Source organism: Sander vitreus, chromosome 7, assembly GCF_031162955.1.
Source record: "Sander vitreus isolate 19-12246 chromosome 7, sanVit1, whole genome shotgun sequence".
NCBI lineage: Eukaryota > Metazoa > Chordata > Actinopteri > Perciformes > Percidae > Sander > Sander vitreus.
Window position 1 is genome coordinate 22,572,806 of NC_135861.1, and position 24,695 is coordinate 22,597,500.

Sequence of the window (24,695 nt, forward strand, 5' to 3'; positions counted from 1 at the left end):
TTGTAGTGTTTTCCTTGCGTGTGCAGCCTTGAACAGCCAAAGCATAATTTTGAGCAGGAATGAAAATGAAAATTTAAACTAGCTTGGTTATACAAATGATGGTTGCAACTTGCAAGAGTAGATTGTCATTCAAATTAATCTTGCAGAGACAGAAGGCTTGTGCCATTAGACGTACTACTACTGTATTGTAGTGACCTGGAATAAGAGGTGGCAGACTGACGACAAGACTAAGAGTGTACGGCAACGCTATCTGCTCTGTGAAGCAGTACTTAGGCACAGCAGTGCTTTGAGCTAAATGCTAACACCTGCATGCTAACATGCTCACAATGACTTTGCTAACATGCTGATGTTTAGTATGTATAATGTTTATCATGTTCACCATCTTAGTTTAGCATGTAAGCATGCTAAATGTATCTAATTAGCACTTAACACACAGTAGATCAGATCAGCTGAGGCTGGTGGGAATGCCATAAGTTATACAAGTTTTTGGTCATTAACCAAAGTATTGAGACAAAACAAAATTGATGGTGCGAGATAAACAGTCAGGGGAATACCAAAGTTATTATAATTCATCCCGAGGGAGACATGAATGTGCAAACCAATGTTTATGGCAATTCATCCAACAGTTGTCAAGTTATTTCACTTTAAACAACAAAATGTCAACCTGCTGGTTGGGCTAAAAAGTTAGGGGGACACTAAAGTCATTCAGATACATTGCCTAGGAACAATAAATGGTCCACAATTTTGTACTAATCCATCCAGTAGATGTTGAGCTATTTCACTGACTGACTGAAACCTTTGGCTTGCTCGTGACGGTAGATTAAAAATCGTGGGATTACCAACGTTATAAGGAATCAACCTCTGGGCACCATGGATATCTGTATCAAATTTCATGGCAATCCATCTAGGTTGTTGAGACCTTTTCCTAAAAGATCAATAAATAATAATTTTAGGGGTTCAAAAACCCTGGAGTAGTGTGCACGATAGGCTTCAATACGGCAAAACTTCTGAGTTTTAAAATTAAATTGTATTGTGTCAGTAGGCACGCCGCAAGCCTGGCGAAAAATCATAAAGTGAACTATGTATAAAAGTGTTAGGAATAAGAAACATACGATCTGTGACTACTTTCAACCTGTGGGAAAACACATATTGTGTTCCTTTTCAAAACAACACATTAATGACAATGTATTCTAACACAGGGGTTTTCAAACTTTTTGTGTGTGTGGACCACTTTTTGTGATCAAGAATTTTCACGGACCACCTCATAATACACATAATAAAATATGTCTACACACAGTCCTACCTGAATTAATCCACACCTCTTAATAGGACTACTAGAACTAAAACTATAACTGGTCATTGCATCAGTACAACAGACATGTTAAAAGAAAGTTTACTGCACACATCGGCTGCCACATATTTAATTTATTTACTCAAGCGCCCGAGGGCATAATCAGGTTCATTTGAACAATAGGCTTATTTCCATAGCAATGGAGTATTACATCTATACAGTAATATGAACACTTGGATATAGTCAACATTTCAAAACCTTTGGCGATTTTAGGAGATTATTAATCTTCAGAGTTTGGACTTGAACGTCACGGCCGAGCGCCACTAGCCTATTTTAGTAATCACACAATAACTTGACAATTTAATTTCAGTTTTATATCAATATACATATTCTTAATTTTTACTGGAATTTCCTGGTAAAATGAAGGTTAAAAAAGGGGGCTGTCAGCGATGCGATTAAGGGCCGAGCATAATCGCATTAATTGCATGCTGCCATTTATTAATTTATTTTACACTTCACTCAGCTTCGTGTCATGCCTAACAACGCCCCTTAGCTGTTCTAAAATCACTAGAATCTAGCTAGGCTACTATTTTGACCCTTTGCCACACCTTTACTTATCATCAAGCTGCCATACTTCCTCATAACATATCCTGCTGCTGCAGGCTTGATGGAGAGAGACTGCAGCAACGCAATTCTGAATGGCGCTTTTTATTTTCCAAAACTCCCGGACGGCTCAGTAGACAAGTCGAAAGCAGTATGCACATTGTGTAAAGCCGAATTAAAATATCACGAAGCACGTCAAGCTTGAGCTACCACCTACGAGCTTAGCGTAGTAGTACAGTTAACGTGACTCAGGTTGATGCTAGCGGGCTCAGGCAAAGCACTATTTTGGAGAGTGCTACTTGCCGACCTGTGGATGAAACCAAATCCAAAAAAATGACTACCGCTCTTGCAAAATGGGTGGCAATTAACTGCAGACCTGTCAGCATCGTAGAAGACTGACGTCTTAAAGACGTACTATGGTTGGCATGTTCTGAGTTGTGCAATAATGACAGATTCACACATTTTTCTTTTGTTTACAGTAAATAAATAATAAACAAATACAAATCTTAAAGTCAAGTTTATAAAGCAACTTTCTTTGCATTCATTTGATTCCCAATCAAGATACACTGGTAAGAATTGCTTTCCATTGTTAATATGTACTTAAAAACAGTTCTGAAATGCAAAATAATATCATTTTAATCATGTGATAAAACATGCGATTAATCGTGATTAACTATAGAAATTCAGCGATTAATCGCGATTAAGAACAAATGTATCATTTGATACAAATACTGTTAACCAATTAAGTCAACAAACACATGAATGAAACATCATTAACATATACAAAATAGATGTATACCTGAAGGTTAAGGTAGTTATCTATCATCAAATACAAATAAAAAATCCCACCTATATATAAATACATATATTTATATTGTTAGGGACAAATGGAGTGATGAATTCAATTATGAAAAAACCTTTGGACCTGCTATGCTCCTTTCAGCCAAGCTCTGGCTTTAACTGGGGCTGTGTCAGTGACAATTTAACCAAATTAAACCAGCTAAATTAGATTAAAAATCTCAACGTCTGTATAAATAAAACATAAAACAAAAAAACTTCAGTGGTTAAGAGGTTGGTTTTGCGATGGCAGCATTCAGGTAATGCCCACAACGTCCTGAGCACTGAACACTTTAACATAAAAAGGTGGTCAGGACAGGATCATGGGAGCATGATGATTGCATTAGCTTTTTAATTAGCCCAGACAAGGTCTCTCACACATCATTATTTACAGCTTAGTTAGTAGTGAACTTAATATTTATTGTTGTGTCTGAACAACGCTGTAAACTCATCACACTCTGGTGTCAGAGGCTTTTTGGAGCTGGATTTATGAGGCTGTAAATCGCCAGGAAAATCAAATAAAAGGATTATTGCATTGTGATTAGCAGTTACCAATTTTGAGAATTAAGCTGTAGGCATTTGTTAGTTGCTATGTTAAACATGGATGTGCTCTTTTAGAGTGCCGAAAAAAACTAGTAGCTTAGTTTTTGCACTCCGATTTCTGTATTTTGTATTAAGGTTAAAGACATCCTTAATTCTTATTTGGATGTGTTCTTTGTAAGTCTGTGCTGTACTGTCATATGTAGCCTTTAGCTAATTGTTAAATTAGCAAACCCTCACAAGAGGAGGGAAGAAATGTTGAAGGTAAATTATTAATAGACTTACAGTAAATATTCTCAGCAGCTTCAGGCATAAGATAACATGGTAAATGGACTGCACTTATATAGCGTTTGTTTACCTTATCGGACAAAGCACTTTAGAAATTGGCCTCTCATTTACCCATTCACACACACACACACACACACACACACACACACACACACACACACACACACACACACACACACACACACACACACTCACACTCACATGCCATATGCCATATGCAAATGCTGGCCTGCCCATTCAGTGTTCTGCCCAAGGACACTTGGACATGTGGACAAGAGGAGCCAGCAACCCCCATATTCCTTAATAATGAACAATTACGCTTACATCAACCATTAGAACCCATGCAATCTTTAGACTCAATCCTTGTAAATCTATATTCTCAAGTAGTTTCCCCAAGTACTTTTAAGAAGGCTTTGCAAACCAAAGTCCCTTTCACACATGCAATGCAAACCTGAAATTATCTGACATTACCCGATAGTGCTGTATGTGAGAACACAAATGTCTGAATCAGTCGGATCAGATATCAAACGGTGTTCACCCTGCCAGCTCCCTAGTACAAAGTCTATGTAATCTCCGATTGAGCCCAAAATGTGAGAATTCACATGAAGTGAGTGGGCGTGTTGATGACGTTTCATGTGGCTCATGTAAAACCCGAAGAAAACTAAATGCAGAAATCGTTAGACAAATTCAAGAACGGCAAGGGACTTGATTGTTTATGACTAAATTACGAATGGCTCCATGGTGCGGTGTAATTCTTGTTATGACCTGTCTGCTGCAGGCTCTGCCCAGCGCCACCCCTAGTCCAAACCAAAGAGACTAGTTCAAGTGAAAATGCATCTGATACAGACAATCTCCTGCTGTGTGCTATATGTGTAAAAGGAAAACTGCGGACTACGTCACAACCTGATTCCTCGGACATTGTCCGGAGTTCATATCTGAAAACGGCTTTACTAACAGCACAACCACACATTATGATGCCATGTGTGTGCACCAGAGAAGGATACCTTCTATCCAACAGGATTTGGAATCAAAGATGAATCCTGAAATGTTCAAAAAGGTTTAGAGATATTGGCCTTTTGATTGATCTTCTATCATGCTTTTTTTAGCAGAGATGAGAAGCAGTCAAAAGTCATGAATCCCAGCATGCATCTTGAATAGAGTGTGTGGAGTTGTTTACAATCTGCTCATCAAGGCGAGGGGTAAATCTCTTGCTTGCAGCTTACTTTTTTCTCCACCTTACTCCACATGACAGGAATCAATAGCCAGATTGCTTGTTCTCTGAATCTCTGTCATTCGCTTTTTTCTTCCAATCACTTTGCGGTGTATATGCTTGATGCCATGTTTGAGTCATAAATCTATGCCCTTGCAAAGTGGGAGGAGTGGGTGCATGTGTTTATGCACACGCAAGTGTGTGTATGTACTATATGTGCCTGCACCATGTGTACGTGCACATGCATAAATGTTTGTGGCTCTGCGTAAGAGAGACCCCAGTTGGGTATTACCACATATCAGTGTGCCTGTCTTCTCTGAGCGGGTGTCTGAATGTTTCATCTAATCATTAAATGCTGACAGGCTTCACAGAGTAGCACCACTGATCCCCGTCTGAGGAATACGGTGCCTGACTTCATTAGCCCTGTTAGTACTAAGCTGCTTTACCCTCACTCACGCCTGGCTTAACCTGCACAGTGATAAATGCTGAGAGGAGAAAAAAGATAGGAAGAGGAAAAGAAGGGTAAAACAAAAAGAAAGCAGGGACAAAGGCATTTAAATAGAGAGGCAAAGGTTTCAAAGTCAGGTACAGAGGATGAATAAGTGAAAGATGGGAGGGGAATGGGAGGGCACAGAGCGTGTGAACCTGGAGTTTTCAGAGGCAGGGGAGAGGATAAATCTCAAAGTGGTGTTTGAACTGAGAGGGATTTACAAATGCAAAAAGAGTAAAACAATCAATTAACTTGTGTTGCAATTAATCAATTATTACACTGGCACATTGACAGCCAAAGTGCAACTGCACCGTGAGGCTCCAATGTGTTGAGGAATTAGCATTGACCTCTGTGCACACATATGCATCCACACTCATGCACAAGCTAATTCATGCTTGTGCATGTGCATCTAAGCAGATAAAGATATGCACACACATCTTTGTTCTCAGCGTATATCTCCAGTACATTCATCTGGTTTCCCTCCTACCAGGACCCCCCTCCCCTCTCCACACTCTTTTTCTCCTGCCAGCAGAGATTTTTGGCTGTCTTAAGTACGCCCACAGGCCCCTGAGGGACAGCCCATGACGGATGGCACTGTGTGTGACTCCGATTCGATTCAGCCCATTTGATAAATTTATTGCTGGCATTTTGAAAATGAAATTAGAGGGACGTCTCCTGGAGACTGTTTTTCCAGCACAGGTGCCATAAATATACTTCATTTGGCAGAGGAGAGGGAGGAGGAGTGTAAGGGGGTGAAGAGGTGTTCGTTAAGGATGTCATTGTGGGGGGCATGTTCCATAGAAGTAGAGAACTAAAGAATAAGGTCAAATTATAATGAGGTCCTGTATTAATCATGATATTGGTGAGGAACAATAGTAAAGGTTATACAACGACAGCATGAAAACTACCTGGACCTAAATACTATGTGCTGCCCTTCAGTCTACCACATGTACTGTAGCATTGTACTCATTTAACAGATGGGAGACCCACATCTCTCATGTTGAATATTAACAGATTGAGACTGTGGGGAGTTGTCATTGCCAATGCGCACAAATGTCCTGCTTTCTCCATCTTTCATGCTCAGGCACACACACAAACAAACACACACACACACACACACACACACACACACACACACACACACTTCTATGCAGGTCTTTAAAGAGATGTATACACACAAACACATGCTTTATGTACACTATCTTTGCCTCAAGGCCTCATGGCTCTTCGGCACCGATGGCACTGTCATAGCTGCATAGCCATCTATAACTCACAGTGTATGAATGAATACGGCAGGCTGTTTTTCTCCATGGCAATCTCAATGTGTGGAACCAAGAGACAGTGAATGTTTTTTTTGATGCCTCAGACTAACCTGAATTGAATTGGACATAATAGATGTGCAAGAAAAGTGAGACATACAAACACAAAAAAAGTCAGACACAGACATGGAAACGTACAGGCTTACAAAAGTTAGCATTCTTTCACTGTCAGGGTTGCGTGGCCTTCTTTATCGCCCTCTCATTTAGAAATGTATGCGAGTGCTGTGTAGGGATGATGTACACCACGCCAACCTCTGCTCCCCTTCAACATTTATCAGAGAGTGAGGCTCAGGCAACCCACATCACTTACCTTTATAGGCCCATCTGACAGCATCGTACACCTCATTGTCATCACATACATAAGCCTCACAATTGTGTGTGTGTGTGTGTGTGTGTGTGTGTGTGTGTGTGTGTGTGTGTGTGTGTCTGAGGGCACACTAAGTGTAACCTGTCACTCAGATGTACTATATCAATGCCTCTTGCACTGTATCTACAATCAGCTTCAACAGATCTGACACTTTGTAAGGTGAAAAGACACACTCCTGCTGGTTTTTCAAATATAAATGTTGTGCACATTATATCAGATCAAGGGGACAATGAAAATATTTTCACGCGCGTCTTGTTCTGTGCTGGTAAGAGCTCGTACAAAACAAAGTTTTTATGAGCACAGCAGGGAATCAAAGAAATTTTCAACAAAATCAGCAGGGAGTTCTCCTGAGTGATTGACTGCTCCTGCTTTGCAATCACAGAGTGTGACACACCCGCTGCTATTACTGTATCTCCACTATGAAAAGCAGAGGGCTGGGACTGCTCGGTGCATACACCTGCAGGCTGCCATTTAGAACAAGACCCCTGCAGCTGTTTAGACAGTTTGACTGTGTGGTCCCATCATCTAACAAAATCAAAACAGCCTACAGGTACATTCCTACAAACATTCCCCCCTCCTCCATCTCCCGTCTCTCCCCGAAGAGCCACTATGCAAAACAATCACCTCCCCCAACCTCACATTAACATACACATGAAAGTGTGGAGGAGTCTAAACAGAACTGTGATTAGTCTTAGCATAAGACTTACAGAAAGCAATGCAAAACACAAGGCTGTGGGCCGTCTATCATTGCGGGATAGCGGTATAATTTAGTCTAGGTGTCAGTGGGTGTGAGTGATTGACTTTGTAATCAAACAGATTGTTCTGTAGCAGAAGATCTGAATGACTCAATTTCAAATCAACATCAACAACACCATGAAATGTTTTTCATCTCGTTAGCAAAAATTGAGAATACACACGGACGCACAGAGCAACACACCCGCATGCCACCCATCTGAGAATGCATGGGGATCCACTGGTGACTGATTGAGTGCTGTCTTACCTTTTTGTGATGACACCGTGGTATCTGTAGATAAAAGAGAGGAGAAACACAGAGGAATGTGTTAGGAGCTGACAGGCTGCTGTACGGCAGACACACAAAATGCAACAAATGACAGCCATGGCGGTGATTTGCTGGGAGGGAAAAGCACCACCCAAGAAGATAAACAGTGCACAACATCAGGGGGTCTCTTATCTCAGACCTGCAAAGAAGATCCACTTTACCACATGCATGCACGCTTAGTTGTGTCTGATCATGCCACATAAGGACATGTAAAGTAGACGTGTGTCGGAGTAATACACACAGCAGCTTTTTTCCACTCCACAAGAACAAACCAAGTGGAGGAAAAAAGCATCTGAGCAAACATATCAAGGGGAGGCCTCAAGTAGAAAGATGAGAGTCTCCAGACCCCTGGAAAACCCTTGATTTCTTACACAATTTACCCTGAGTGGGCTTTATAATAAGGACAAAATAATGCCTTTAAGGTGCAGCGAGACAGAGCAAATCAAATCCTTTCAGTAAGCATTTTAGGTTTTTGCTCAGAGCCCACCAGAGACACTCCTGGCCCACAAGGCTTGGGTCAAAACATGGGCTGCTTGTATGTACTGCAACACATTTTTTATACAACACTGAACTAGTGCTGCCGCAATTAGTCGACTTAGTCAACGTAATCAACCATCAAAATAAGTCGACGGCAATTTTTTTAGTAGACATCGTCGTCGTCGTTTTACTATTGACTGCCTATTTACCAGGCCGCCGGATGGTGTTGTAAGAACTTGCAATGTATAACTATTATCAGACCGGCCCTCGAAACACTACCGGCCCACTGGGAAAAGTCCAGATCCACCTCTGAACGTAAGTATTACTGAATTATTACTGAATTATTAATGAATTAATGAAACGACGAGCAAGTCTGTACTGTTTATTAATTCTTGACAAGTACAATGACTGTCTTTGGATGTTAAACAGGCTACTTAGACTTTGGCAGTAATGTTTTAAAACCCGCCACGCACGCAAGTGTAAACGCAAGCAGCTACAGGATTTTTCTGTCTTTTTACACCAGTGTTTGACGCGGCGCTGCTGCTGCTAGCCTTGTCTGTACACATGGATGGTTTCCATTTGATTTACTACACTCAAGCAGTAGTATACTTCATGTTAAACATAAATATATACTGATTTGATTACAGCAAAGACAACGTCGTCAGCATTGACGGCAAAATAGGCTACAGAATATATTTTTTCTGTATTGACAGGTGCAATATTTGAAAATTGATTTTATTTTTTTTTTTTTTAAACTACATTTATATCTGCATTTATGTCATTTTTTTATTTGGTAACATTTAAGTCATTTATATTGTTTATGGCACGGGTAACATTTTATGTTTTGGTCCTTCAGTTGAGTTCAAAATAAAATGGACGAAATAACAAACATTTGATTTTTTTTCACTTGATTTATTTTTTTTTTTTATCGTTATGATTAGTCGACTAATCGAAAAATTTGTCGAAAGATTAATCGTTAGAAAATTAGTCGTTGGTGGCAGCACTACACTGAACATGTACAACAAAAAGCAACTGAAGGAGGTGTGTTTGTGAAGGAGAAAAATACAGTAAATTCCACTTATTGTTCTCATAAAATATTTACTGGGGGAGTGTTTGTAAGCTCACAAGGTTTCATTTTTATTTAATAGACTTGTCAAACTTGCAGGGATGCAAGAATAAATAAAAGACAAAGAAAAGCTCTTTTTTATATAACTTTGTACTTTCAGCAGTTGAAATCCTTTAGAACATTTCTCTACTGGCCATGTGCCCAATAGCCCAAATGGCCACAGACATGGGAGGGGAATAATTGAATCCAGATGGATTTGTGGTGTGCTGGGCTGAGGAAGTGATAATCCAAAACCCTGCCTAATTGCCAGAGTAAAGATGGCGCCCATTGTGGGGGTGGCTTCGGTGTTTATCAAGGCAGTGTGGCGTGGGATTGGACTGAGCATTAGGGGTTTACACACTTTTGTTTTGTGAGGTGTTACAGTGGATTTGAGAAAATATTGGCCCTCTGGTTATTACATGGTCTGATTGTCTGCTATGCGACTGTCCATAAACTCTGCATGTCTACCCTAATCTGAGAGAAGGCTTCAAATAATTAGTTAGTGAAGCACTCTCACAGCCCAGCGCAGTCAACCTTATCACCAAAAGAAAATCCTTGGTCCATTTCCTTCTTACCCCAAAGGCTTACAAGCTCTCACCATTTTAAAACCTCCGGGGTAGCCGCATAGACGATAAAATATTACACAGCATGTCACAATCACTGGCCCATTTCCTTCTCTTTTTGTTGTTTGTCATGTAAAAGAAAGACTACAGTATGTCAAACACAAATGTCCTGGCAAATGCTAGTAAGGCAAGTAGACTGACTAAAGCTATCTACTCAAAGTAGATGATAGGTTTTCCAAAAATTATGAAAAGTTTTCAGAGAAACACATGCAAAAGGAGGGGGGGAAGAGGAGATAGATATTCACTACAGTAGCTGTTTTCTCTGTAGTGATTAACATACCTGATTCTTACATTCAAAACTTCTATTTGTTTCCAACATCAGATAAGATAATGAAAACATCACATACATGAGGGAACACAAGACTCCAAGGAGAATTTCAAATATTATTTAGTGCTTTAAGCATTTAACATTACTGTAACTCATGTAAAATAAAATATGGGTCTTTGGAGAACTGACTTAACTATCTTAAACAAGCAGTGTCTTTGTGCTAAACATTCAAATATAACAGTATAGATTATCTGTAGCTCATCAGTTGACAAATATAGTCCATACAGTATGTTCATCAACAGAGTCCGTGCCAGGCACAATCGGAGAATTTACACATTGTTTCATGTCTGTGAATTAAAAACAATCAAAACTATTATGTAGCGCTATTGCAAAACCCACTGGATCCGTCAATGTAGTAAAAGATAAGGAGCTTATAAAGAGCTTACAGGAATTATGATGGAAGCCAAAACCACAAGTCTTACAAGTCTCAGCGACTAAGACAGCAACAGTGACAGGTAACAGATTTTTGCACCACATTAGATCTGCAAAAATCTGCTGCCATAGAAACCCTGTTAGAAATAGCTATTTAAACTCTACTGTTTAGTATCAGTTCAACTTATTTTAAGTAAAACACAGTCCAGTGGATACCCAGTACATAACAATGAGTGCAGTAGATGAAGATTTCTGGAAAAGCTGGAGACAACACAACTTAACCATGATTTAATTCAAACAAGACGTAATCCTAATTATGGATTAATTAATTGCCCCTACGCACAGAAAACAACAGGGTGCTACATCGCATGTCACTTTCTCTCTGTGCATAATGATATAATATATTAAGGAGGGGAAAAATGCGGTAACATGCTCTCTATGAACACTGTTTTGATAACAATAAATAAGCACCACACACCAGCTTAGTTATAATAAATAATCAAAAGTAAGCACTTCTTCTCTCGGTTTAATCAGAGCGGAGAGTCCATGCCGATTGGTGTCAGCAGACATAAATAACTGCTGTTTAGGGAGGTAAAGGAAACCTCCGTCATTGATTACTGCATTTCTTCCCAGCTTTCAGTGGCTTAAATGGATTTGGACACTAATTTGCAGTGACTATGTGAGTAGTGTTTTGATATGTCCATGCACCCACAGCAGTACTCCTGTGGGTTTGAGTATTATGTAAAGTAGGCTGTATGTCAATACAGGTTTCCAACTGTGAAGTACAGTATGTATGGAAGCCTAGTAAAAGTTAAGACTGCCCAAAAGCATGCCCGAGGACACTAAAAGCTACATTTTGAAGACACGTTTACAAGATAAGGAAATAAACATCTCCCAACTGTGCTGATTTACCTTTCAGAAATTTAGCCTCTTACTGTCAAAAATGGTCAAAGAAAAAGGTAGCGAATACACAAGTGATGGAGAGGAAGACTGACATACAGAAAAAAACCTGTTTTCCTTTGGGTAAACATGTACCCTCTTATTGTTAGACTTTAATGTAATATGATGTCTATAGTTTGAATGGAAAACAAAAAACAGACCAAAGCACATTTTAGAGATCTTAATAGCTAATCAGGCATGGTTACAGGATATTCATGTTGACGTTTATAACATTCATTATCCATTAAAATTACATCTATTTACCCTGTGACTACTTTTTTTTTATCCAATACATAGAAAATAAATTAACATAAACAAAGTAAAACACTGAGACATGAAGACTGTCAACTTGAAATTGCACCAAATGACAGTTTCTGTGCTTGAATTAGGTAATGCTGAAAGTAAGTACGGCCTATAATGCCAGTGACTGACATCCAGAGAAAATGGGTTTACAACAAAACTCTGGATCTAAAGAAGGATCATAAATAAAAGAAAGAATTGATTGTTGCACATGGCGGGCAGTTACTACTTATTCTGCCACATGTGACATGACGCTTTGACACTGCCCCTATGGCGCACATCAATTGGAGACAAGCGGCACCAAGGTGGTTTATGTTGGCACATTAACAGTGTTATTTAATCAGACATGTAACTAATAAAATAAACACTGTTCTTTGGCCCGTACAAAGAACACAGCTTCTGTTGCTTCAGACCTTGTTTTTTAATACGTTTGTTAAAGCGTAACTCTCACCAAAAGGCATCCTAGGGTCTTTTTGTGAATGTACCCAAGTCAAACATTCGTTTAAAAAAAAACCCAATTAGGACGGAAGCGCCACTTTTAACCGTAATTGACCGTATTTTCATTTTTGGTCAAATGGCCTTTTGAATGGGAGTGCTAGGGGCACTACTATGATCGCATCAAATTCGCTATTTTTAAAACACTAAGAAGGCTCGACACAAATTGAAACTTTGCTCGAAGTATCACCAGGGGCTCTACACATGAACTTGAGCATTGACAACATTGTTTGTGTACACAGAGTTTACTAAAAAAGAAAGGTTTTGAACAATTCACTTTAGTAGTTGGTTTTTCCGCTCACCGCCATCTTGTCTAAAAGTGTCGATCTCTGAATCTCTGGATGAACGCATCCATTGATTTTAAAACTTAGTTCCATATAAATGCACAGATAATTCGTCGTTTTGTCGTTAGTGAAAAACAATATTGACCTTGTAGTTGAAAAAGGAGCCTCATATAAGAAACAATACTAAAATCAATAGATGCGTTCATTTGCATTCAGAGATCGACACTTTTTGACTGGCAAGATGGCGGCGAGCGGAAAAACCAACTGCTAAAGTGAGTTGTTCAAAACCTTTCTTTTTTGTAAACTGTGTACACAGCAATGTTCTCAATGCTCGAGTTCATGTGTAGAGCCCCTAGTGACACTATTGTGTCGAGCCTTCTTAGTGTTTTAAAAATAGAGATTTTGATGCGATCATAGTAGTGCCCCTAGCACTCCCATTCAAAAGGCCATTTGACCGAAAATACGGTCAATCTTAAAAGTGGCGCTTCCATCCTAATTATGCTTTTAAATGAAAGTCTGACTCGGTACATTCACAAAAAGACCCTAGGTTGCATTTTGGCGAGAGTTACGCTTTAACTGGTGAAGATGTGTCATATAATTCAGGATACTTACGCACTACTACAATTAACCCATTGTTTTTCTGAGTGTGGTTCCTGTGGTTGCCATGCATGCTAAGTGGCAAGCTAGAAAATTTGAACCTGTACCAAAGTGCCAATCATCCTCTTTTTGCTTGCCATTATGGTCTGCCACAGCAGGAGGAAGTTTGTAATTGAAACACTGGAGGCAGCAGTCGTAACTACCTGCTAGTTCAAGGAACCATTACAGCTTTCACATCATCATCATCTCATGTCACTCTACGGCATTAGAGTCGTTCTTTGTCTGCAGTCATTTTGAGGAGACCCACACACTTTTTAGAGAAAAAAAGAACAACGATTCTCTATCAAGTCACATTTTTATACTCTAATGCTCTCACATAACAAAAAAAGTTGCCAAACTGCAGAAAGTGCTGTGCTGTAAAAGTTGACAAGCACATTGTGCCATGGATGATTGTCAGCGTCAGTTTGTTGTCAGCACTTTTCTGCACAGATTGGCACATTTTGTGCCATCTGCCACTTGTGTGCATCAAAACATAGAACTGTATATGCAAGGAAAGCTTCAACTTGATTGAGAATGCGTCCTCTCTTTTGTGACCAATGAGCTGCTTTCTTCTACCCTTACTGCATGTCGAAATGAAGGATTGGCACTCCCGCACAAGACTAGATTGAAGCCATAAATATTGTGTAATGGATATAACTTTAGTTAATGATGATAGTGAGAAAAAATGTCTCTCAGCTGAAAGTACGTATTTCTTAGATTTTGCCCTCTTCACCCCTTTTTTTTTAACGAGTCAGTCAGTCGGGTCTTTCAGCCTTGCGTACTGTCACAGACCCTGTGTTACATTTCTGCAGTGTGACCCTTGATGTGAGGACAGCTTGATCATTTTGACACACATATGCTGTAGAGCAGCTCTTTCTATGGGGTAGAGTGTATTGTTAATACTGTCATCAAAATTCTCTGTATGGAAATTAAGGGAATCACAGTTCATTTTCTAAAGTTCATACAGCTGGATTTCACAGATCCTCGTATGCTCTTGGGTCATTAAACTCAACACAGAAAATAATGTTTTTTTTTATAATAATAAGCATTTAAAAAGTCACACTAAAACCACAATTTTAGCAATCACTGACATCCTGTAATGCAGATGGTCCATTACAGATAATGAGTAGCCAGGCCCAGAGGTGAGATGCATGCTGGCTCTGTTGTACTACAAATGTATGCTCAGTGTATGTGAGTGTTAAGGAATCACCCCCTGATCCTTAACATACACTATACTATCCCAGACTGATTGAATTAGACTGCTATTGGAAACCTGTCTTCTATTGACCTCTTAAAGTTGTGGCCTTCTAGCAGTCCGCTTGGGGAATAGTTTTAATTACAGACAGAAATTGGGTTCGATTTTATCCCCATCATGAAGTGAGGAATCCTTACAGCTAATCATCGCTTCATCAAGACAAATTAAAACCTTGTCATCACTGAAAGGTGCAGCAAGTATGCATGTATACATATATAATCAATGTGTGAGTATGACTGCATATGTGCATGCACACAAATGTAAGTACATTCACACATGTACTGTAGCTGCATGTGAGCTGTGTATAGAACATAGTGTGCTGAAAAGTGTGCAGACTGCAGGGGAAACAAATGTGTCTGTCTTTAGATGATTAACCACTATTGATATATCATCTCTATAATGTAATTAGGATAAATTCCAACACTGTAGCTGTTCGTCTCTTTATCACACTCACTGGTGGACAGTGACAGCTCATCAGTTAAAGTTTCAAACTAAAGCAGCTACTTTGTGATGGATGGTGACAGTGTGACCTGTTGTGACCATTGACCTGAATGTTAAGGAATAAGTGATGGTTAATACATTATATGAAATCATCTACAGTATGATATATAGACAGAATTCATGTTTTCTACTTAAATACCCTCAACCAAATGTTGTTCCAACAACAATACACGTGGGTTGTGTTCAGTGTCTGTGGCTTCCTGGCACTGTTGAGTGGCCTACTTCCTCTTCCGGTGATATAACATCTTAAATGTCCATAGTGGATGATTTTTCTCTTGAAAGAAAGTCAGAACCACAGTTAATCTACCAGTGACAACAGGTGATTGGAGGAAACGATGTCAGCAAGAAGCTCCAAATTACAGTCCAGTTGAGAAGTCACTGACAGGCAAAGACCATCATCCAGACTCTCGGCGGACTTCAATCATTATATATAAACTTTGGTGTGTTAGACCACTGATGGAAGAAGGTCTTCTCTCATTGATTGATGACTGATGGACAAGAAAGACCGGTTGACAAAAATAGTCTAGAAATTTGCTTCAACTTGTATTCAAAAATATAAAACACATGCAATTGCGTTTGCAATTTGCAATAGCAGGTTGTTGCTATACAGACCTACATTAATGTACTGTACTGACTTTGAGTACAGTATTTCTATTGTCTTTCAACTGAAACACTTACATACAGAGATTCATTAAAGTTAATGTTTTAAAAGCACTTGTCTGTGCTCTTTTCACAGAAGAAAACAAGAAGACAAAACACAAACCCAGGTTTTAATTAGCTGAGTGTAGCGCATGCTCATCTGCTACGTACTGCTGAGGGAGAGCGGGGAGTGCTGCCTTCTTGCTCATTATGTACTAATGAGTTGTCTATTAATGAAAATGGAAAGCATTTATTTTGTGAGCACAAAGGGTTCAGCTGGATTAATTACTGCACTACAGCAACAAAATGAAAACAGAAAGTGCAGCATCACTCTTGTGCGGCACATTACCCATTAACCAACTGTTATCAAGGCCTGGCGAATGGTGCTGCACGACACACAGTCGGAGCAGAAACTGTTTGCACAGGCCATTAAAACTTCATGTGAGCGGCACTTTTGTCACCTTCTATATATGTTCTATGATGCATTCAAGCCTATTCTTATGCATGTCTACTCATAAAGACATCATGTGACTGTAACATAAACACTTTGCCAGATCATCATGACAGCAATTTGCCACTAGGCATGATATCTTGGGGGAAACAATAAAACAATTCCACGCTAATTGCATTATTGTGTGCCCATGTGTTCGCATCGATGGGGGATAAAAAATACGATGTTTTAATAAGATGTTTTTTTTCAATGAAAAAATATCTTGTCAACACAAACTGCTTTTTTTGGGGGCGGGGGGTAAGATTGAAGATTTAAAAAGCTAAGTGAGAAAGGGTAACACATAACCAGAAGGAAGGGAGTGGGAATGACTGAAAATCAATATACAGTAGCAGCAAAAGACCTGTGTGAAGCTGGTCCCCCATGTCATCCAAAAATTATTAAAAACACTGCTATTTGTTTGTGCTACGATTGTGCCGTAAACAACGTTTGTGCTGTTAAGGGCTTTAAGTAATTCAACTTTACATTTTCTGGCCAGTGACGTCACCCAGCCCCCCCCATTAATGTCCAAATCTCCCCTCAGTTGTGCTAAGTTTGTGCTGATTTGTGCTGTTGAAAAAAAAACATTTGTGCTACTATGTTTTTTAAGTTATAACGCTTTATAGATTACATGCGTGACGTCACCCAGCCCCCCATTAATGTCCAAATCTCCCCAAAATGGTCTCAATCGTTTGTGCTACGTTTGTGCTGATTTGTGCCATTAAAAGAAACATTTGTGCTACTTTGGTTTTTACGTTATCAGGCTTTATTTGTTACACGGCTACTATCTGTGCTGCAAAGGCTTCTGACACCAGCCATCACTGAGACATTCTAAAACGCTTAACGTGGTTGATTGTTGTTTAGGTACATGAAACCATGTTAAGCTTTTTCACGTTAAGCTTTTTCCTTACAATAGCCTTAATGAAGCAGAAACGCTTAATGTCAGATAACGTCCATAATAATTTGACTTTGGGTCCGTGTAACAAATAAAGCCTGATAACGTAAAAACCGAAGTAACACAAATGTTTTTTTTAACAGCACAAATCAGCACAAACGTAGCACAAACGATTGAGACCATTTTGGGGAGATTTGGACATTAATAGGAGGCTGGGTGACGTCACTGGCCAGAAAATGTAAAGTTTAGGGACTGTTCGTTATTTATTTAAGGGGCCACCGGAAGAGTTTTGGGACCTTTAGGCTAAAAAGACTTCGCCAGTAATAATTTTTCTATGACCCTCCAAAATGATTTGAAAAAGAGGCATGACCCTCCCCTTATGTGCTAGTTTACGCTTAGCAAAGACGTACAGATGTCATTTGATTTTTTACAGCCATGATATACATGAGTTCACCTCTGCATTCTCATCTGACGCATCACACTACTCTGTTATGGTGTGGTGGCCATTTCAGTAGATTTCTTCACTAACATTGTTGTGGAAACACAATAAGCATGGAAACTAAATGCACACTTTCTGCATTACTGCATTACTTCAAATACTAAGTTACTCCTCTAGTAAACTAGTATTCACATGAAATAAAAAAATAAAACATTGAGACCATTCAGCAAAGGACACTGGGAAATAACAAATGCAACACTGGTTGCTATGGACTCGTCACTAAGCTGCCGAAGCTGAACATTATATTCCAAAACATATATGTTTATTTTTAAAACAGATTTTAAATTACATTGTAACAATTAAAAAATTCGCACTTATGAAATCCAATCGCGGCACGGCTGTCTTAGGACACAATAGACAGGCGGAATGACCCGACACTTAAATTCAACTAAAATGTAACAGTGAACCATCAGTGTTGGACCTACAGTCTGTTGAGATGCCTCTCCAAACGCAGAAACGAAGCGCAGTCACAACATAAAACGTTAAGACACGTTGAGAAAAAAGATCCGTATTTTGCCGTAATCCAATGACACGGGAAAAACAAGTAATCCACAGCGATCAGTAGATCCAGAAAAAGGGTCACGGTGTATCCAGCAAGGCCTATACTAGCGTCACATTCACCAGCCAGCTCCAAACAGGTGAACGAGGCCTCTCCACTTCACCGTTTAAACAAAGTGGAATAAACGTATAAAAGTCCAAATCTACACAAAACCCGCAATCAATTAGTAAGCTGACCTCACTGATATATACATGGCATTTAGGAAACCTTTATTGCAAGGTTGGCAGGGCAAGATGTCCAGATTAGTGCAACAGTAATTTTCGTTTTTTGCGTCCTGCTGCTCCCATCGTCAGCCAGGTTTTTTTTACTAAAGCAGTATATGAAATCTGATGTATTACCTACCACCATTTAGTTGTTTTGTGTTATTTAAGATATTTATCCTTATCTTTATATTATATCTGGTCATGCCAGATGCAATTATTCCACTCATTTTTTAAACAATGCAATTACCCGGCTGAAACGGCCAGCAAACTCATGGGTCAGACCCGTCTGGTAGCGAAGGAGGGCCGAGACTAAGGAGCTACATGAAAAAAATATGCACCAAACAAGCTACTTTGAAATGTAGCTGTTTTCATGAATACAAAAGTTGGGTGACCCCCACCCCCCAGACTAAAAAATGTTAGGTGACCCTCCCCTCAACAAAGAATAAAAAGACATGACCCTCCCCTATTTTCCTCCGGTGGTCCATTCCATAAATACCGAACGGTCCCTTATTTACTTAAAACTCTAAACAACACAAATGATCATTTTTACGGCACAAATGTAGCACAAACAAATAGCAGTGTTTTTAATAATTTTTTGGATGACATGGGGCCAGCTTCACACAGGTCAGTAAAAGTGTCATCTCTGTGATGATTGTGTTGTGCTGCATTGCTTTTCAAATGGTGATCAGAAGCATTCCAATTGTCCACTAATAGCTTGATTTCCCATTGGGCTCTCCTTGGAGAGGTCTGGGCTATGGGGGGCGTGTGTGCTCTGGCAGCCTCAGCAGATGGTTCTTGATCAGATATTAAAGTCTGGGCAGCGAGGTCGTCTGGCCACGAGAACGCTGCCCTGCCTGGGGGATAACAGCCCCATCTGAACGTCCGGCTCCAGTTCTGGTTCCAGCGCCAGACGAATAGCTCTGTGTCCCAGCCAGACTGCAGGGGGACATTGGAGCAGTGATAGACTGCTGTCTTTAAGCCTTGTGACAAACTGACCAAACTAAACTCAGAAACATGCTGTAGTTTATTTCCCTCCAGGAATTTGTTTCACCCTATTTGGGCTGTACATGATCAGATGACAAACGGTTATGTAATTGCTACCGCTGTCTGTTCTCTTTTGTAAAAAAAAAAAAAATAGTAATAATCACACTCCAAAATCCTACTAGCTAGTCATGAAGAAAAGCTGTCCTTTCATTTCCATCACACACCATCCCTATTGTATGAATGTCTGGAGGAAATACAATTCATTATTAAATAACAGGGATGCATTTTAAAAATCTGCGATTTGAAGCATCAATTGTGTTGTATTAAACGATGGGAGACAGAACAACAAGGAGGATCAAGTCTTTTATTAAATTGAATATTAATCTGAGGATGTAAGTGTGTGAATGTCTTTTGTAAAAAATAAGTACGATGAGATAAATCCTACTTAGACAACTCTGAATCATCTATTGACATTCCTATCTTTAATTTTCTTGCTCCTTCCCATCTGTCTGTCTCTTCCTCCTCCATCGACAAAGCCACAGAGGAAGCGAGGTGAATAAACACGACAATCTGAGCTTTATTTATCCTTTCCCCTGCGACAGTGGCAGTCTAAATGGGAGGGTTTTAGATATGACCTTCAGTTTGAGTGGTTCTCCATCAGTCATCACTGCCACCCACGGATCAGACAGTGGATGACAAGTAGTGGGACCATGCGTCCTCCTCCCCATCTACTCTCCCTTTTTAACCTCCCCCACAGCTGTCCACAAGAGAGTTCTCTCGTTTTTTTCCTTTCTGTCCCCACATTTTATTTTCCTTCTCTCCTGATCTTACCCTTGACCTATCTTCTTGATACCTTTCTCTTCATCACCTCTCCCCATCGTTTCCTCTCTGCATGGAGGTACTGTCTTGGCAGGTATCTAGCATAAGTGCTAGATTCTTAAAATCAAAAATAATGCACTTCCAACGCAAATTATGTATCTTGGAGTGAGGAAAATGAAAGAGGGGACAGAGGGCATGGGGAGCACATGGTTACAAGAATAAAAGGAAACACTACATGTAGTGACTGCGGCGTCCTCACGTCAACCCATTTTGTTAACGCCACTAACAGAAGGTCCAGTTATGTAAAACACAACCTTGTCATTTTCCACGATTTGTGTTGTTGGGTCTTCTTTATCTCTGTGAATTAGCCATGATGAAGCAACTAAGCTTTGGCTAGTTTGATTAGAGTATTCAAAAAGACACAATAGTGACAGGTTTGCATCGAAGCAAAGACAGCAGCAACAAAATGTTTTCATTTACTTTTGTTTTTGTACCAAATAAGCATTAGCCTAAGATGTTGCCTTCTTATTATTATAACCTTGCTGTTTTAACAAGATTTATCAAGGTATTTTTCAAAACAAAATCGCATGTGCTTAACATCATTTCATTAAGATGAAAGGTAAAACTGGATGCTACTACAGCAATAGATGGTCTTGAGTTAGTTAGCCATGCATACGGTATGCTGGAGTGAAAGGATGACAGTCTCAAACCAAGCACATTTTAGAATTTCGTAATCATTTTAAGAGTTCATGCTGCAATCAATTAACTATCAATATCAAAATAATATCCAATGCAATAATCTGTGTCTGAAGCATGTACCACAAAATAGCTTTCAGAAACACACACACACACACACACACACACACACACACACACACACACACACACACAAACATTCTTATTTTCACCCTCGGTGCACCTTTCTATAAAACCTTACTAATAATAAAGAAAAGGTTTGAGCATGAGACAGATAATTATATGGGCCTCAGGCAAGATTGTGCATCTCCAACCTATTCATTCAGTCAGAGCACACAGTGTATAGCTGCAGCACATCATTGTGTGGAGCACTTTGGAATTAAATGTAGCGTTTATGTTAAGCATAAATAGTGTCTTATTCTTGTTTTTGTTAACATCTGACAAAAAGCTACATAGACTACATGCTAGTAAAGGTCAATGCTTTTAGTCTGTCGTAATAAAAGGCAGTATGAACCCATGTAAATATGTCCAGGAACAGTCATTGTGGATGCATATTAAAAAACAGCAAATGCACTGAAGTAAAATGAATTAAGTAAAGAGTTAACAGCAGAATGCATCATCGCTAATTGTCCTGCAATAATCCATTAAAACAGCCCTTTAAGATTTGCAAATCTCAAATCAGCTTTGTTATTTAATTTATTAATTTTTTTGACTTTTAACATTTAAGTGCCACTGCATAGTAAAGTGGTTGTTTGCTTCTGCCAATCTCTTTCTCTCTGTAGCTATTCAACTCTGCCCCTCTCATACAGTGTAAACCAAATACTGTACAGAAAGCTGCAATACTATGGCTGCTACCAACCTATTTATATGGAAATTGCATTAAGTAGTCTACAACCAGAACAGATAATAATTGAGTGTTTAAAATATCATATTGAATATAAATTGAATGAACTAAAAAACTATGAAAGAAAACCAATTTAAATCCAACCTATTGTCTTTTGTTTAAAAAAATCTCTGGTGTGCTAAAAGTAGCTTGTCCTTACTCTCAAGGTCTTTCCATTGTAAAGGTAACAATTTATGTCTATTTTGGTTTTCCAGTATGTTAGATGTTAGGATGCAGCAGGTGAAGCCAATATTTTGGAACTGTGTGTGCCAAACTACCACACACCTACATGTGTGTGAAAAGACTGAGTCATGCTTCCCTGAGCTAAATGTAGTTCACGCCCATTGGATGCAATTCACATGCAATTTAGTGAAGTGGAAAAGTCAAATCAGACTTACAGGTTCTAGTCAGGTCAAGTCAACTTTTAAGCTTTCAGTGCATACTGCACATTACCAAATATGGATAATTTAAAACTCAAGATGTTACTGATAAATGTTTGTATTTTATTATTAACTAGAAGGGCAGTCGGAGAGCACAGACCTCTGCTAAGGCCATGCACTAACAAAACTGAAAAATAATTTGTGGTTCCGCCAAATGATTTAGATCCACTCCAACATTTAATGGGATTTTTGTTGGCCCATGCTACACCCTTCCACCAAGTTTTATAAAATAAAAAATCAGGCCTTCAAATCAGATTTGTCAAAATCCTGCAGACAAAAACAAACCAAACCAAAAACATAACCACCTTGGCATAGGTAATAAAAATGAATAAAGTCAAATGTACCTGTATTCTTACAAAAGTATGGTTGGTTCATGTAAAATCATTCAGACTGGAGAAATCAACTGTGATGAATAGTGCAGCTTTCTATAGCTCCAACATCACCCATTCCCATAGGGATGACCACTAAAAAATCCTCAGCCTGTGGATACCAGAGAATTTCTTTTTACCCACAAAGCTGCAACATTGGTGTTTTTGATTTTTTGTTATATGCAGAGTCAATGAGAGCAAATAGAAAAGTGTCTAGACAAGCTTCTTTCAAGTCCAAAAATGGTAGATAGCAACAGATTGTCTGTCAATGTGAAGTCCAGTGAGACATTTCCACAATCCGTCTATCAAAATGTGACACACACAAAGTGCAGTTAATACTTCTAGCGAGTTTTCAGAGTTTCTATACCACTTGTGGATGCGCTGTTGAAGAACATGAAAAAAAGAACAACAGCCTCAGGGCCAGCAAAACAGCGAAAGTGTCTGTTATCTGAATGTCTAATTCAGAGCCAAGGACAGCTCCCCAGGCTTGATGAGGGTGAGGAGGCTAAAGAAGATACTATCCCTCTGAGTGCTGAAGCATATTGGCTGTTAAAGCCACATTTATTCTTTAAGGCCCACCATAGCGGCATCTGTTGTAATTTATTTGTAGTTGAGCATAGGTGCATATAACATGATAGTGGTAATATCACCAGTTGCTTCCTTTATGACAGCTTGAATTTATAGTACGAGCATTTTGCTGGATATAAGAGTGAGAATAAAAATGTTGTGAATATATAAAACTCACTGCAAACAGCTTTGCAAGATCATAAAAAACACATGTGTCTACTGATACTAAAACTTGTGTGTATGTGGTATCTTTGTAGCATAATTGTGTTATTTTTGTCTTATTGAAGATCGGATGAACGTCTCGGTGAACCTCCTGGTGTTTTTCTGGCTCTGGCAATCTAATGTTTCTCTTCTCACCAAATCCTCTAAACGATTCCAAATGATTCCAATAAAGAAACGATTCCGATGGAATCGTAATTGTTGAAACGATTCCAAGTAGGAATCGATTCTCGATGCCCAACCCTAGTCCTATCACAGCTGTTCTTTGAGGACTATTTGCTCTCTCTGCTGTCCTCTGGAGGGAGAACTGTAGCACTCTCATGATGACAAGGATTGAGGGAGGAAGAAGGATTAGACTGAAATGGTGGGGTGGCTAATAACGATAAAACACATTGAGGACAGCAAAAAGACAGGAAGTTAAAGGAGAACTCCGGCCGATTTTTACCTGAATCTTGATCGCTAGATGTCTACGAGTACTGTCGATAGGAAGAAAAAAAGACCAAAATCGGTGCCTCTTAACAGACACAAAACACAATTAAAATTCCTGTGCATCAAGTTGGCCTTATTAAAGTCTCCTGCGATTATGTGAACACCGTCACGGTGGGCCCGCTGCTGTTCGTTTATGGTGTTCAGCAGGAGAGAGAGCACCGTGTTTACATTGGCGTCGGGTGGAATATACACAGCCGTGACGATCACTACTGTGAGCTCTCTCGGTAGAAAAAAAGGCCGGCATCTTACAGACATGTACTCGAGGTCAGGGGAACAGTGTTTATCTATAATTGTCCCGCTATTACACCAGTTCTCATGCACGTACATACAGAGCCCCCCTCCTCTGCTCTTACCAGAGTCTCAGTCCTGTTCCAGCGGAGCAGAGTGCGACCTGCTAGCTGCATGCTAGCATCGGGTAACCCCGGGTGAAGCCAGGTTTCAGTGATAATCAAAACACAGCAGTCACGAACATAGCGATTTCCAGCAAGTTGTAATTCCAAGTCGTCCTTTTTATGCACCAGGGATCTGGCGTTGGAGAGATACAGGCTCGGTAGAGGTGGCTTATGTGGTTGTTTTCTTAGCCTTAGCATAAACACCGGACCTGCGGCCTTGCTTCTGCTTCCTCTCC

The 24,695-nt window shown here is 39.6% G+C and overlaps 1 protein-coding gene across 1 annotated transcript in view; it reads right to left on the reverse strand.

Moving 5' to 3' along the window:
- Window positions 1-24,695, reverse strand: part of LOC144521101 (cadherin-4-like) — a 262,678-nt gene that overhangs the window by 135,670 nt on the left and 102,313 nt on the right. The window contains exon 3 of the mRNA XM_078255406.1: window positions 7,946-7,969. Within this exon, the coding sequence (XP_078111532.1) occupies window positions 7,946-7,969 (24 nt within the window). The remainder of the gene's footprint in view (window positions 1-7,945; window positions 7,970-24,695) is intronic.